This window comes from Narcine bancroftii, chromosome 5 (genome assembly GCF_036971445.1).
Source record: "Narcine bancroftii isolate sNarBan1 chromosome 5, sNarBan1.hap1, whole genome shotgun sequence".
NCBI classification, from domain to species: Eukaryota; Metazoa; Chordata; class Chondrichthyes; order Torpediniformes; family Narcinidae; genus Narcine; species Narcine bancroftii.
The window spans coordinates 41,650,590-41,667,509 of record NC_091473.1 but is presented as its reverse complement, the minus strand read 5'-3'; the positions used below and the strand labels follow the sequence as shown (position 1 = coordinate 41,667,509).

At 40.8% G+C, this 16,920-nt stretch overlaps 1 protein-coding gene across 10 annotated transcripts in view; it reads left to right on the top strand.

Annotated features, from left to right (window-relative positions):
* The window catches only part of cenpp (centromere protein P), a 343,661-nt gene that overhangs the window by 98,522 nt on the left and 228,219 nt on the right, over window positions 1-16,920 (top strand). For all 10 annotated transcript variants that reach the window (XM_069937255.1, XM_069937254.1, XM_069937253.1 and 7 more), the window contains one exon: window positions 16,823-16,919. In XM_069937255.1, coding sequence (XP_069793356.1) covers window positions 16,823-16,919 — 97 coding nt within the window. The remainder of the gene's footprint in view (window positions 1-16,822; window position 16,920) is intronic.

Genomic DNA, 16,920 nt, shown 5'->3' with positions numbered 1-16,920 from the left:
TTTCTAAAAAGTTACGGTCACAGGCTCCCTGGTAGATGCTGTTGATCAACACCCACTCTCTAATAACTCGGGTGTCCTCACTGACCATACACCATTGCGGGGGCCTGTGTAGAACCCACTTCAGACCCTCACTGCAGTCACTATCCAATCCCACAGGGTAGTGCCTTCCTGGATCTCTGACTGTGGTGCCTGAAGGGCGTTGTTGATGCTTGTTGGTCAGAGAGGCTCCTCAAGGTGCTCGCCTCTTGATGAGAATGGCTCAAGTTGGGGCCCCTCTCATCCCACAACCGAAGCAGCAAAGCAGCCAGGTGTTCATCCGGCCGTTGGTGGTAGCGATCAGCCAACTGAGTCAGCTCCTTTGGGGAGAAATTCCAGGTTTCTATGGTCTCAGAGTGACCATAGGCATGCCCCCCTGCAACATGGTCATCTGCATCCTCCTCTCTACAGTGGACCTGGAACCGTGGTGAGGTTGAGCATGCAGGTGTTTGGAGTATAGTGGAAAGAGTGGTTTTGGGATCTCGGCTCCTCAGGCACCCTCTCTTCATCATCGTTTGACCATATATGCTCGTCCCCAACCATGCATCCAGCTTATTATCATGCTGGACCAGGGCTTAGATTTTTTGCAGGCCTGGCTGCCCATGCCTGCTGCAGCTGTATTAGTCTGCTGGCAACTTTAGTCCCTCTGACCTCAAGATCATTGACTCGAATCTGGGCAGCGTACAGCAGCCCTGCTGGAACTCTTCTAACTCCCTGTCTTTCTGGTTTCATAAATGCTGGATCTGGTTAGTAATCTCGACCTGGCATCTCAGGAGGGATGCAAACAGCAGGCTGTTTGGCTTTTGGGAACCCCAACTTCTTAAGGAGGGAGACCACATGGTGCCCCAGTTTCTCACCACGTTGGTCCAACTGCTTGGATCAGTCCACTGGTTTACTGTGGTCTGTCAGCATGCTGGCCAAACACTCAAAAACCTCCTATCCACCCAGGAATCCTATCCTTGGTGCCTGCACTGGCTTTTTTTATCCCTGTACCAGAAAATTTCCCATGCCTGTGTCCAGCCATGTCCCCTGAGACCCTGCTCACAGTGCCACTTGTTGTGAGTGAGGAAACCAGTTTGGTAGATCTCAAAGGCAAGTACTCTGGACATAGTTTTGGTAGGGAAGGTTTTTATTTATAGATGGCACTTGTGTGTTTGCATGTGTGCGTGTGTGTGAATGTGATGTATCTGTTACCATTTCCCACACTTGACTTCTGTAAAAAAAATCCTTCCCTACCTAAACTGTGTTCAGAATCCTTGCCTTTGAGACCTACCAAACCTGTTTTCTCATTCACAACACATGTAATATCACATTTTTTTTGTTTTATACATGACAATAAAATAATCTTGAATCTTGTGCATCACAAAATGAACTTATTCCCCATTTGAAAGGAAGGGAACATATATCACAGTTTCCTCGGGTGTTTGCTTTGTGTGCACAATTCCAAACTCAGCTCTGTGAAATAAAAAGGCAGTATATTGTTGGGGCTAGCCCCTGATCCAAGCGGTCCCCAAAGCCATAGTCTAATCCCACCCCACAATGTGATATCAGCCACTAATTCCTATCATCCTTGTGTTGGATGGATTTTACTTTTTAATTCATGTTATTTCTCTTGTCCAAATGCATTGCTAGACGACCAATATCTTGCTCCTGTAACCTTGTACACACCTGGCTTTCTGCTTCCAATGCTTCTCCATCTGTTGTTTTCTACTCAACACCCTTCTCCTCAACTAAGTGTCTACTTCCTGTTCCCAATCCCACAAATAATGGGCTTTAATGACCTTCTCAAGCTGCCATGTTAGTCCTAACTGGCTGTGACTGATGATCTCCTGAGCCCACCTTCTGGGATGGGAGGAAAAAAGAGTTTGCCAACATTTGTTAAAACTGAAAATATGCTTTTCCTAGTCAATGCACAGAGATGCTGGAGAAACTCAGCAGGTCGTTTATTAATGATGAGGGCTCAGGTTGCATGAGCTGCTGAGATCCTCCAGCACTTTTGTGTATCGTTCCAGTTCTCCAGCACCTACACACTTTCTTGTCAGTTGACCACAGGCCTGGTCTTGGAATATGACTTGCGCAAGGGGGCAGGGACATTCATCTATTGAAGTCCTCCTCAGTTCTCCCAAGCAAGGGGGTATAATTTAGATTATATAAATTATTCAAGTTATCGTCTATTCTGACTCCTAGATATTTAATCCCGTTTTGTGGCCACTTTAAATAACTGTTTTCTTGGTATTGACTGTGATTCCCCTCAGTAAGTGGCATAATTTCACTCTTGTCCCAATTGACCTTATAGCCGGAGATCTCCCCATAGTCCTTCAGAGTAGAGTGCAGCTTGGACAATGAGTTCGCTGGATCTGTCAGATATATCAGTACGTCATCGGCAAATAAATTGATTTTATGTTCTTCCTGACCTTGATATCTGAATCCTGATGAATGGCTTCAGTTAGTAGCTCCATGGCTTGTACAAACAGCGCTGGAGATAGCAGGCACCCTGTCTACTTGATCTTGTCAGTGGAAAAGCTGGAGAAATTTGTTTGTTGGTCATAACTTTGGCCTTGGGCGCATGGTACAGAGCCCTTATCCTATTTATAAAAGTTGGCCCTAACCCCAACTTTTCCAGCACTTTGAATAGAAATTCCACTCCAATCTGTCAAATGCCTTTTCCGCATCCAGGGACACAGCTAAATCTCTTTCATTTCTGGTTTGCGCCAGATGCATTATACTCAACTGTCTGCCAATGTTATTCGCTGCCTGCCTTTTTTGCACAAAGACTGCTTGTTTTTATTTATTAGTTTCGGTAAATGTTTCGCGAATCTATTTGCCAGGGCTTTGGCAGTATCTTATAGACTGTGTATAACAGTGAAGTTGGTCTATGAGAAGATGGCATTCGTAAATCTTTGTCTTTTTTTAAGGATCGTCGTCGTGATTGCTGTCGAAAAAGATTTCAGGAGGGTATGGGTTTTGATTGCCTGGTCTACCACCTCCATATAAAGAGGCATCAATAAATCCTTAAATTCCTTATAAAACTCAGGTTGATACCCATCCTCCCTTGGAGACTTGTTAGTCTTCAGTGAATTCAATGCTTTCCCTACCTCTTTTTCCGTAAAGGGAAGATCTAGGACTTCCTGTTCTTCTTGGTCTAAATTTGTTAATTCTAATTTAGACAGGAACTCACTGGTTTATCGGACCTCCCTGTTAATTATGATTTATATAAACCCTCATAGAATTCCCTGAAGGTCTCATTAATCTCTTTTGGATGATCTTGCCATTCCCAGTTTGTACCACATTGATCATCCTTGAGGGCTGTTTTGTCCAAGAAAGGACTTTGTGGGCTCTCTCTCCCAATTCACAGTATTTTTGTTTTAACCACATTATGACCTTTTCCATACTATACGTTGGGAGTGTATTGTATTTCAGTATTTTAGAGCCCTGTAATGGTTCTCTGATCCTGATTTTTGGAAATCCTTTTCTAGACGAGTTATTTCCTGTTTTAATTTCCTGTTTTAATTCATCTACCTCCCTCATTTTCTTTTACTGTTTTGGTCTATCCAGTTATTTGGCCTCTCAAATATGCTTTGAGGGTGTCCCATATAATGAATTTATCTGGAGTATAGGTACAGTTGGCCTCTTGTGAAACTACAAAACTTTAGATTCTTTAATAGCAACATATTAAGACACCATCTGTATGCTGCATCCTGCTTATCTGGCATTCCTATTGTTAATATCATGGGTGAATGATCTGAGAGAAATCTAACTGTATACTCAGCCCCCATGATCCTACCCTCAACATGGGCTGAAGCCCGGAAAAAATCTATTCTAGAGTAGGAGTCATGTTGTTTTGAGTAGAAGAAATAATCCCTCTTCCTTGGATGCTTTGGCCTTCACACGCCTTGGCCTAGTTGGTTCGGCTGGGAGTCGGAGGAAGAGCTTGGAGAGAGTCGGGCTGTGAATCAGGGGAGGAGGAGCTTGCTGAAAGTGAGGAGAAGGTAAGCTATTAATGTCGGGGGCTTACCGGGGCTTGGGCCTACTTGGTTCGGCTGGGAGTCGGAGGAGGAACTTGGAGAGAGTTGGGCTGTGAATCAGAGGAGGAGGAGCTTGCTGAAAGTGACAGGGTTAATTGGTCAAGGGGCCAATAAAAGAAGTGAAAGGGGAGGGAGCGGCCAGCGAGGAGTGGCTCAGTGAGTGAGTGGAGCAGTGAAGGAGTGAGACTTCCTGGCTTTGGCTTATCAGGCTTCGGCGAAAGCAGGCAAGGAGAAAAGGTAAGCTGAGTTATTTGCCTTCGTATTCAGAGTCATGCCAGTAGTGTTAGTGCTCTGTACTGGGTGTCAGATGTGGGAACAATGGGTGACCTCCACCCTCCCAAATGGCCACATCTGCACTAGGTGTACCGAGATGCAGTTACTAAGGGAGCGAATTAGGGATATGGAGTTGCAGATTGATGACCTGCGGCTTGTAAGGGAGAGTGAGGAGTTAATCGACTCAGCTTTCAGGGCGATAAATACTCCAGAACCTGTGTCAGGTAAATGGAAAACCGTCAGGGGAGGAAAGAAAAAAAGTGAGAAAAACTGAGAGCACACCAGTGACTATCCCACTCAGCAACAGTTATGTTGTGTTGGATTCTGTTGAGGGAGATGACTGGACAGAAGATGGCCACGGGCACCAGGTCAATGGCAATGAGCCTGGCAGAGTGGTGCAAAAGAAAAGGAAAAGGAGAAATACAGTAGTTATTGGGGACTCCATTGTCAGGGGTACGGACAGGAGGTTCTGTGAGCCAGATAAGTATACCCGCATGGTGTGCTGCCTCCCTGGTGCAAGGGTACGAGATATCACAAATCGGGTCCAAAATATTCTGAGAGGAGAGAGAGAGCAGCCTGATGTCTTGGTACATGTGGGTACAAACGACATTGACAAGAAAAGGGAGGAGGTAATGAAAAGGGATTACAGTGAGCTGGGACGAAAGCTGAAAGACAGGAACGCTAGGGTGGTGATCTCGGGATTACTACCTGTTCCAAATGCAAGTGATGAAAAGAATGTAAGGATAAGGAAAATGAACATTTGGCTGAGGTGCTGGTGTACAAGGCAAGGATTTGGCTTCTTGGATCATTGGGATCTCTTTTGGGGAAGGCATGATCTTTACAAGAGGGACGGGTTGCACCTAAATCCAAAAGGTGTCAACATTTTGGCAAGTATGTTTGGTACAGCAGTGGGGCAAGGTTTAAACTAATTTGGCAGGGGTATGGGAACCAGAGTGATAGGAAAAAGGGTAGGGAAGATAAAGTAATGGCCAGGAAAAGTAAAATAGGAAAAGTAATGTTGGGAGGAGAAAATAAAAAATCAGATGGTGCAGTGAATTTTCGGGTCAATGATAGTCTTAAGAAAATTACAAAGAAAAATAGTGGGCAGAAAAATCAAAAGAAAAAGTTACAGAAGTCACTAGATATTAAAAGGACAAAGAGCATAAGGGCACTTTATCTGAATGCCCGTAATATTAGAAATAAGGTTAGTGAACTTGAGGCGCAAATCGGTACCCATGCCTATGATTTGGTAGCCATCACGGAAACATGGCTACAAGGTGACCCTAAATGGGAATTAAACTTTCAAGGGTATCAGGTGGTGCAAAGAGATAGACAGGATGGTAAGGGAGGTGGAGTTGCACTCTTAATCAAAGATGAGCTCCAGGCAGTAATGATATAAGATCTAAAGAGCATAATGTTGAGTCCATTTGGGTAGAGATAAAGAATAACAAAGGGAAAAAAATTATTGGTGGGTGTTATCTATCGCCCACCAAATAACAATAGTTTAGTGGCACAGGAACTAAATAGAGAGATAAGTGAGGCATGTAATAATGATATGGCAGTAGTCATGGGGAACTTTAACTTTCACATAGATTGGGAAAATCAAGTTGGTCGTGGGAGTCTGGAAGAGGACTTCATAGAATGCATCTGCGATAGCTTTCTTGAGCAGCATGTTAAGGAACCCACAAGAGAAAATGCTCTCCTGGATCTAGGGTTGTGCAATGAGATAGGTAGAGTAAATGATATAATAGTCAAAGACCATCTGGGAAATAGCGATCATAGTATGATTGAATTTCTCATTCACATGGAAGGGGAAATGGTTAGATCTAAAACTAATATATCATGCTTAAAAAGGGGTGACTACCATAGGATGAGGGAGGAATTGGGCAGATTGGACTGGGAGCACAGGCTAATTGATGAAACAGTTGAGGAACAGTGGAAGATTTTCAAAGAAATATTTTGTAATGCTCAACAAAAATATATTCCGGTCAGGAAAAAGGGCAGCAAGAGAGGGAAAAATCAACCGTGGTTAACAAAGGAAATAAAGGAGAGTATAAAATTGAAGGCGCAGGTGTACAAAGCTGCAAAGAGCAGTGGGAAACTGGAAGATTGGGAAAACCTTAAGAGACAACAAGGGGTTACAAAGCGGGTAATAAGAAATGGGAAAAAGGATTATGAAAGTAAATTGGCACAAAATATAAAAACAGAAAGCAAAAAAATTTATAAATATATAAAACGGAAGAGGGTGGCCAGAGTTAACATAGGACCGTTGGAGGATGAGAAAGGAAAACTGGTAGCAAAAAATGAGGAAATGGCCGAGGCATTAAACAAATATTTTGTGTCAGTCTTCACGGTTAAAGACACGTCCAGCATGCCCAAGTACGGAGTTAAGGATGCGAATGTTGGGGAGGGCCTTGATAAAATAGTTGTTACAGAGGAAGTAGTGATGGAGAAACTAATGGGACTAAAGCCAGACAAATCACCTGGTCCTGATGATATGCATCCAAGGGTTCTGAAGGAAATGGCAGAAGTTATAGTTGATGCATTGGTGGTCATATACCAAAATTCCTTGGATTCTGGGCAGGTCCCGGCAGACAAGAAGACAGCAAATGTTACGCCACTTTTTAAGAAGGGATGTAGGCAGAAGACTGGAAATTATCGGCCAATTAGCTTGACGTCTGTAGTTGGAAAAATGCTTGAAGCTGTCATTAAAGATGAAATAGTGAAACATTTGGAACGTAAGGGTTCAATCAGGCAGACGCAGCATGGTTTTAGAAAGGGAAGATCTTGTTTGACAAACTTGTTAGGATTCTTTGAGGATATAATGGGTGCGGTGGATAGAGGGGAACAGGTAGATGTTGTATATTTGGATTTTCAGAAAGCGTTTGGTAAGGTGCCGCACAAGAGACTTATCAGTAAGTTACAGGAAAGTGGAGCCTGGGGAAGTATATTGGCCTGGATTGAAAATTGGTTGTCTGACAGGAGGCAGAGAGTCGGGATAAATGGGAGATTTTCAGGTTGGCAGAGAGTGGTAAGTGGGGTGCCGCAGGGGTCAGTGTTAGGCCCACAACTGTTCATCATTTACATTGATGACTTGGAGGAGGGGACAAAATGTGGTGTAGCCAAGTTTGCAGATGACACCAAATTGAGTGGAAGAGCAAATTGTAATGAGGATGTGGAGAGTCTGCAGAGGGATATAATTAAGCTGGATGAGTGGGCAAAGGTCTGGCAGATGGAGTACAATGTTAGTAAGTGTGAGGTTATCCACTTGGGCAAGAAAAATAAAAGAGCTGAATATTATTTAAAGGGTGAAAAACTACAGCATGCTGTTGTGCAGAGGGACTTGGGAGTGCTTGTGCATGAATCGCAAAACGTTAGGTTGCAGGTGCAGCAGGTTATTAAGAAGGCAAATGGAATGTTGACCTTCATCGCTAGAGGAATTGAATTCAGGAGTAGGGAGGTGATGTTGCAACTGTATAAGGTACTAGTGAGAACGCACCTGGAGTACTGTGTCCAGTTCTGGTCTCCATATTTAAGGAAGGATATTCTGGCTTTGGAGATGGTCCAGAGGAGGTTTACTAGGATGATCCCTGGGATGAAGGGGTTGACTTATGATGAAAGATTAAATAATCTAGGATTGTATTCGCTCGAGTTCAGAAGAATGAGAGGAGATCTTATAGAAACATATAGGATTATGAAGGGTATGGATAGGATAGATGTAGGAAGGTTTTTTGAGCAGGCCGGGGAAACTAAAACGAGAGGACAGAGTCTCAAGATTCAGGGGAGTAGATTTAGGACAGAGATGAGGAAAAATAATTTTTCCCAGAGAGTAGTGAATGTTTGGAATTCTCTAACCAGGAAAGTGGTTGAGGCTGCCTCATTAAACATATTTTAAATTCGGTTAGATAAATTTTTACATGATAGAGGAATTAGGGGATATGAGGAGAAGGCAGGTAGGTGGAGTTAGGACATAAATTAGATCAGCCATGATCGTATTGAATGGCGGAGCAGGCTCGATGGGCCATTTCTGGCCTACTCCTGTTCCTACTTCCTATGTTCCTATGTCTATCAAGTTCATCTCCCTCATACTGTCAATGGTAGCCCTCATTGCCTTTGTTTTGGTTATTTTCTTTGTTGACTTATCTAAGACAGGATCCAAACAAAAATTAAAATCTTCCCCAACCAGAATGTTTTCCTTTCCCTTTGCCAATCCCAAGAAAATGTCCAATATGAATCTTTCACATCAAAGTTGGGGGCATATACGTTTACTAAGGTCCAGGATTCTGAATGCACCATTACAAATCTTCTTGTTCTGCCTGTGATCACATTCTGCACTCTCACTGGAGCATTCTTCCTTATCAGAATTGCCACCACGCCCCCCCCCCCCCTGCCCTTGCATTTAGCTGAACAAGGAGGCTATTACCTGGCCCACCCATCCCTTTTTTAGTTTTTAGTGTTCCCGCTCTGTTAAATGTGTTTCTTCGAGAAAGGTCAGATCTGATAACAAAGTATTCTTGATTATCAGGATCTGTATAGGTATATTTTCTGGGAAATAAAATGTAGTTAAGTAGAGTTAACAAAATTGTTTCTTCTACTTCCTCAATCTGATGCTTTATGTGAAGAACTGTAATTTTCATGAATGTAACTTTTCACTTCTGGGACATATGTGAAGAAATAAATCACAATCCTTTATCTGGAACCCTTGGGGGTCAGTGTGTTTCAAATTTCGGATTTTTACGGATTTCAGAAAGCTAGATTTAAACCCACCCAAATTGTGCTGCCGTATCCACCCCACCCCCTTCCAGTCGCACTATCTGCCCCCCCCTCACCCGCCGACTCGCGCTGCCTTTTCCCCCACTCTCGCCCGCCCGACTCGTGCTGCCGGTCTCCCCCCCCTCACCCGCCTGACTCGCGCTGCCAGTCTCCCCCCCGCCCGCCCGACTCACGCTGCCGGTCTCTCTCCCTCACCCACCCGACTCGCGCTGCCGTCTCTCTCCCAACCTTCTGGATTTTGGAGCTTTCCAGATTTTAGATGTATGGATAAAGGATTGTGTACTGTATTTTTCTCGTTTTATATATTTAACTAGCTTGGCACAATTAATTGTTTCTATTTTTTTAAACTTACAACTGTTGTAACATGGGAAGACATTATCTTAATAAATAATATATAAATATAGAAAAGTGGCAACACATCCAGAACTGCTACAACGGCAGCACTGTTGCTAGTGTGGACCCAAGGAGAGCAGGTGGGGAGAGGCACTCTTCCGCAAGGTTTTACTGCTTAGTCAAACTACTGACGGTTCCTTGCGGGCATTAAACAACCTATTAAAGGAAATGACAGTACTTTATTTTAAAATTGTGCAACCGGGGGTTCTGGACCCAAGATGGCGGCGTGTGTGTTTGGCAGCAGCCTCAAGGGGTTGCAGACTCTAAGGAAGCAGAGGACTGGTGCAGGACATCAGAAAATGGGGAGACCATCTCCCATTTGAGAAAGAGAAACACAGAAGATGAACCTACAGGATGGTGACCATGGCAGCAGACTAAAGAGGAATTCTGTGGATGAAGAACATGGGTAGCGGGGAAGTCACGTGATGGAGTAGTGACCGGTAAGAAAATACCAGCCCTCTCCAGAAAAGTTTTTTAAAAAGTAAAGAAAAAGCAAAGCTACAAACTTAGAAACCATAACAAATTAAAAATAAAAGTGTGGAGAAAATGGCAGCAAAGAAAGAAAAACCAAAAACAACGGGAAGAAAAGAAGGAAAGCCGTCGGAAGAGAAAGGTGAAGGCCTTACCTGTATGAGGAGGCCCGCCGTGGAGAGAGAAGCCCGCTCCTTGAGGTCAGTGGAAACCCCGAACTGAGAACTACAAAAATGACTCACGGAGCCAAACAAAAGTGCGCAACCGTGCATGTGTGAATCCTCGCGCATGCGCGATGCACAAGACAAAAACAACACCGACGGGAGGGGACCAGCTGAGGAGTAAATTTCCACAGCTGAAACAGACAAGTATAACACGACAGCAAAACTCTCAACAGGAAAACATAGAAAATAACGGGAACAAGAAGGAAGAGAATAAAAATAGCATATTAGATAACCAACCCAGAGGAAGAAGACCAACACCAAGACACCTTTAATAAAAATAATAAAAACAAAAATACCCAACAAAATAAAATAAACAACCCAACAAGAAAATCAGAAGAGACAGAGGTAACGGACACAGATCCTGGAGTGGACTCAGAGGAAGAGGAGGGAGAACACAGAGAAATGGAAGATGAAGGGAAGGGACAATACATGGATAAAAAAAATGTTTAAAGAATATTTGGAAACATTAAAAGAATGGCTGACACAAGAATTCAGTGAAATAAAAAGAAGAATAAAAGGTACAGAAGAAAAAGTGAATAGATTAGAGATGGTCTTGACAGAAATAGGAAAAAGAGTTGACAAGGTGGAAGAACGAGAAACAGCCATAGAAATGGAGGTAGATGACTTAAAAAAGAAATTAGAAGAATCTGATAAAAAAGTTAAAGAAACACAGGAGCTGTTAGCTCAGAAGATAGATATAATGGAAAACTATAATAGAAGAAATAATATAAAGATAGTGGGCCTTAAGGAAGATGAAGAAGGCAAAAATATGAAAGAATTTATAAAAGAATGGATCCCCAGGGTCCTAGGAAGGCCAGAATTACAGGAAGAAATGGAAATAGAAAGGGCACACAGAACATTAGCCCCTAAATCACAACAAAAACCAAGATCCATTCTTGTAAAATTCTTAAGATATCGACAAGAGAAAATATATTGAAGAAGGCAATGAAAAAAATAAGAGAAGACAAAAAAACCACTGGAATACAAAGGTAAAAAAAATATTTCTATCCAGACATAAGTTTTGAACAACTGAAGAAGAGGAAGGAGTTTAACACAGCAAAAACGACCCTATGGAAAAAAGGTTATAAATTTATGTTAAAATATCCAGCGGTGCTTAAAATAGTTATCCCGGGGCAGCAAAGCAAACTTTTCTCGGATCCGGAAAAAACACGAAAATTTGCAGAACACTTACAAAACAGACAGAGAGATAAAGAGATGTTAAAAAAAACAAAAATGACAACAAACTATATATAAAAAAGAAGAATAAAGTATAAGTAAGAATTAAGAAGGGGAAGAAAGGAAGTAAGGAGGGAATTAAGAGAGTGAGCTTTGTTATATATGAAGATTAAAATCTTTTCTGGGGGGCTGGGTGGGGAAGAATAACAGTCACTGCGAAATCAGTTGATGCTTGTGAGCGGATTCGCAAATCCAAATGGAGAGGGGAGCTGTGGTTGCCCGACAAGGGACAAAGGGAGGGACTATTGGGGTTAAAGGAATTTTAGATATGGGAATAGTGGAAATATTTTATGTTTTAGAAATGTTGTCTTACAATGTGTTCAAAAAAAAAACAGAAATGGATAAGAAGGAAAGGTGGTGATGAGGAAACGGAAAGGAAAGATAAACAAAGTATGAAATGGCCATGTTGAACTATATGACTTTAAATATTAATGGAATACATAACCAAATCAAAAGGAAGAAACTGTTAAATTTACTGAAGAAAGAAAAAATTGATATAGTATTCGTGCAAGAAACACATCTAACTGAAGTGGAACACAAGAAATTACAGAGAGATTGGATAGGACATGTAACAGCAGCATCATATAATTCAAAAGCCAGAGGAGTAGCTATATTAATCAATAAAAATGTACCAATCAAAATAGAAGAGGAAATAATAGATCCAGCAGGGAGATATGTAATGATAAAATGTCAGATATATTCAGAATTTTGGAATTTACTCAATGTATACGCACCTAATGAAGAAGATCAAAAATTTATGCAAGATATCTTTTTGAAGATCGCAGATACACAAGGGAATATACTAATAGGAGGGGATTTTAACCTTAATTTGGACTCAAACATGGATAAAACTGGAAAAAAGATTAACAGAAAGAACAAAGTAACCAAATTTATAATTAAATCGATGCAGGGAATGCAACTTTTGGATATATGGAGGAAACAGCACCCAAAGGAAAAGTAATATTCATATTATTCGGGTAGACATAAAACATACTCAAGGGTAGACCTATTCCTGTTATCAGCCCACATTCAAGGAAGAGTTAAGAAAACAGAATAGATTGTTATCTGGCAATAGAGCTAGAGGACATCCCACCAAGAATGTATAGATGGAGATTAAACTCCATGCTACTTAAAAGACAGGATTTTAGAGAATTCATTGAGCGACAAATTAAAATGTACTTTGAAATAAATACGGAATCAGTGAACAATAAATTTATATTATGGGACGCAATGAAAGCATTCTTCAGAGGACAGACTATAAGTTATATAACTAAGATGAAGAAGGACTACAATCGAGAAATAGAACAGTTGGAAAGGCAAATAACAAATACAGAAAAAGAATTAGCAATAAAGGAAAATACAACTAAAAGAAGAGAATTGACAGACAAGAAAATAATCATTTCGTGAACAGGAAAAATCTGGTATTGCGCCAAAAAACAAAAAATTGCACAGTCACTAACAAAAGATCTTGATTGTAAAGTTGTAAGTTTTCATCAGTTTATTATATGGATCCGGCAGAAACACCAGTTTGCATTGGGAAATATTGGAAACATGGACGAAACCCACATGAATTTCAATGTGATAGGCAATAACACAGTGGAATGGAAAGGTGTTGAGTACAAGCCACAAAAGGACTAGGTTTACCATGGTGTTATCATGCATGGCCAACGGGACAAAGTTAAGACCCATGATAATCTTCAAATGCAAAATTAAACTGAAAATGAAATTCTCTGCAGGTATTTTTGTACATTTTCATGAAAAAGGATGGATGGATGAAAATGGTGTAAGATGTGGAATTACCAGTCAGGCGGCTTACACATAGAACAGAGTTTGTTAGTCTGGGCTATGTTTTGTAACCATTTAACTGAGAACACTAAAAGTAGATTAGCACTACATAATACTTACATGGTGGTTATCCCCGATGGTTTGACCTCTTGATGTCTGTTTGAACAACCCATTCAAAGACCATGTGCACAAGGAATGGAATACATGGATGTCGAGTGCAGAAAAGTCATTTTCAAAAGGTGGGGCAATGTGTGCTGTATCGCTTAATGCGCTGTGTAACTTCATGCTCAAGGCATGGGACAAAGTTAAAGTAGAAGCTGTGACAAAATAATTTTTAAAATGCGGTATCTCTTATGCAATTGATGGCATGGAAGATGATTTACTGTGGGACACTGACGACAAAGCTGAAACTGCCTCATCAGATACAGACTTAGACCCATATGATGACTGTTTAAACAGTGAGAGTATGGATGTGCTTGCCACCATCTTTGTCTCAGACGATGATAGTGAGAGCAGTTTTGAAGGGTGCTAATTGTGTTGTTGTTTTCAATAAAAATGTCAATGAAAATCTGTCGCAGTCAGGGTTTTTTTTTGGTTTATCAAGAGTTGACTTGTACACCGAATCAGTTTTTCAAGGGTCAACTTATACGCCGGATCATCACTAATTGGATTTGGAACTGAATTTAAGGTCTCAAAAATATACCTGGCATGTAAGTTGACCCCAATTTTTTGAGATTTTTAGAGGTTTCATGACTCGACTTATATGCTGAAACATACGGTAGATCAGTTTCACATAAGGCAGAGAAATGGCAGATGGAGTTTAATCCAGACAATTGTGAGGTGCTGCACATTGAGAAGTCAAATATAAAGAGAATACATAAGGTTAATGGCAGGACTCTTGAAGGAATTGATGTGAAGTGGGATCTGGGGATTCAGGTCTATAGGTTCTGGAAATTAGCATGGTAAAGAAGATATACGATATGTGTCCCATCATAAGGCAGGACATTGAATATAAAGAAAGGAGATTGTTGCAGCTCATGAAACTTTACGCGTATTTCAAGAAGGATGTGGCGGCTTTGGAAATAGTACATGAAGAGTTTTACCAGGTTGATACCATGGACTAGAGGTTTGAGTTATGAGGAGAGGTAGGACAAACCTGTATTGTTTTCTCAGCAGTGTCAGATGCTGAGGAGAGACCTGAGAGAAGTTTATAAAATTATGAAGGGTTGTGGGTGCAGGGGGATGTGTGGGGCAAGTTTCTTTTCATATATGCAACAGTACTAGGCTGGAATAGGCTGCCAGGAGTGGTGGTGGGAACAGATTCAACAGTAATGCTTAGAGATTTCTGGATGGACACCAGAAAATATAGTATATGAAGGGATTTGTATCATGTGCAGGCAACAGAGTTTGTTTAATTTATGCATTATGTTCAGTGCAAACACTGAGCCAAAGGGCCCTTGCTACACTGTTCTGTGTTCATGTTCTAACTTCTGGACATTCCATACACTGGCCTGCTCTAATCTGTCCATTAAAGTACTGAATTGCAGCTGTCCAGATGGCATTTTGTGCGAACATGTTGGAAGTAACCTGAAGGGTTACCACAAAAGATTGCAGTTGAAAATTTGGGGAGAACCAATCTCCAAAGAATCTTTAAATGATTTGTTTCAGTATTAAGTCATGTTAATGTAATATGTCTAAATTTAACACCTTTTAAAGTACTATGTCCTTTAAGTGTATGCTTAAAAAGCATTAAAAATGCAGTGTTTATAAATATAATACAGAAATCCTTTGGTAGTTTTTAAATTTAAGAAATAGTAATGCAGTGAAAATTAATGTCCCAGTTTATAGTAGTGAGCAACATCCAAATATCAGTTCCAAGAACTGCTGTAAATCATGCAGTTTTCAAAGAGTAATCCATTTTTATCTAGATTACATTTTTATCTAGCCTTCTAAAAATCTGATTTTAATTGTTTCATTCCCACACTGTAAACAAATCAGAGGCTTCTTGAGAAACAAGTGGAAACAAATGGCTTTTGCAAACCTATTGAAGCGTTTTTGACTGTCTGGAAAGAAAAATCCAATTGGTTAGGTGTGACATACCAGGCACAAAGGTATTATGAGCATAACATCACTAATAGCAAAGGACAAAAATATTAGTGTTATCCAGGAAGATTATTGCATAAATATTGGACAAAAGAGATCAGAAATAATAAGGAAAGTCTTCAGATGCTGTGATTGTAGTGCAATACATAAAAATACTTGAGAAAGTCAGCAGGTCATGCAGCATCTATAGGAAGCAAAGGGATAGAACCACCATTTTGGCCTGAGCGCTACCTTGATGAAGGTTTGGGGGCGAAACATTGGTTCTATCCCTTTGCTTCTTATGTGTGCCTTGGCTGAATTTCTCCAGCACTTTTGTGTATTAAATAATAAAAATAATAAAACCATCTTTGACACAAAGATAGGAAATATTTTCTCCTCTCATTAAATCTGAAAACTTCTGATTATTTCACACATTTGACAAGAATCCGAAGAGAAAGCAGAGGCACTATTGTCATTGTTTAATAATTTGTTGGAACTGATAGAGACACTGGAGGATAGATAAAAAGCTAACAGTATACTTTTAATGGAGACTTGTAAGTTTCATGATATTTCCTTTAATGGACTGTGATTCAAAATTCTGTATTGTTGATTTGGAAACCTGTCATTGTGATTCCTTCTTTCCTTTTCTGGATCTTTCCAACTGATTCTCAGAGAATGGCCTAGCCACCAACATTCACAATAAGCTCACAGATACCAGTGATTATGCTTCCTCCATCCTGCATTCTCTCATTTCCACTACAGTATTTCGATTACATTTGTGTTAATAGTGAGACATTTCACACAGATGGCTTAGAGTGTCTTCCTTCTTCCTTAATCAAAGCTTACCCTCTACCATAGTGGTACCATACCATGGAGCCTTTCACTGTTCTCACCCCTTCTTGTCCTGGACAGGCCAATTACAGCATTCCACACATCCTTACCTTTCACCCACCCTGTGCATCATTTTTCCCAATATTTACCAGCTCTAACAAGGTTTTGCCACATATGTCCCTGCCCTTCCCTCTCAGCATTTTGAAAGGATCAATCTCTTAATGGCTCCCTGAATTGCTCATCCATCTCCATCTATGGGTCGTTGTATTTTCTCATGCAACTCCAAGAGGTACAGCACCTGGCTTTTCATCTCTTCCTTCCTCACCAAGGGATCCCAATGGTTTTTTTTGGGTAAGACATCAATTCACTTGCCCTTTCCAATCTATTATGCAATTATTGCTAAATGTAGCCTCCTCTACATCAGAGAACCCAAATGCGGATTGGGTGATCATTTATAGGAGTAGCTGGACGAACACTGAACTTTCAATTCCCTGCAACTTGAATTCATCAAGCTATATCCAATTTGATGGTTGTCTGTGGCCTCCTGCACTCTAACTGGCATCTGCAATACTTTCTGATTTTTATTGGCAATAACTTGTTTATTATTAGTGTATTTTATCATAGCGTTATGTTAAAATGCAAGTTGAAACTCTATTTAGATTTTTAGTATTTTTAACCAACTTTTTTTTGTAGAACTGAAGAAAGGAAGAGTCTCCTACTGTTTTTCAGAACTATCTCAGTCTTTGCAAAATGGTATGAATATCGCCGAAGTACCTTCAGACATTTCAAGG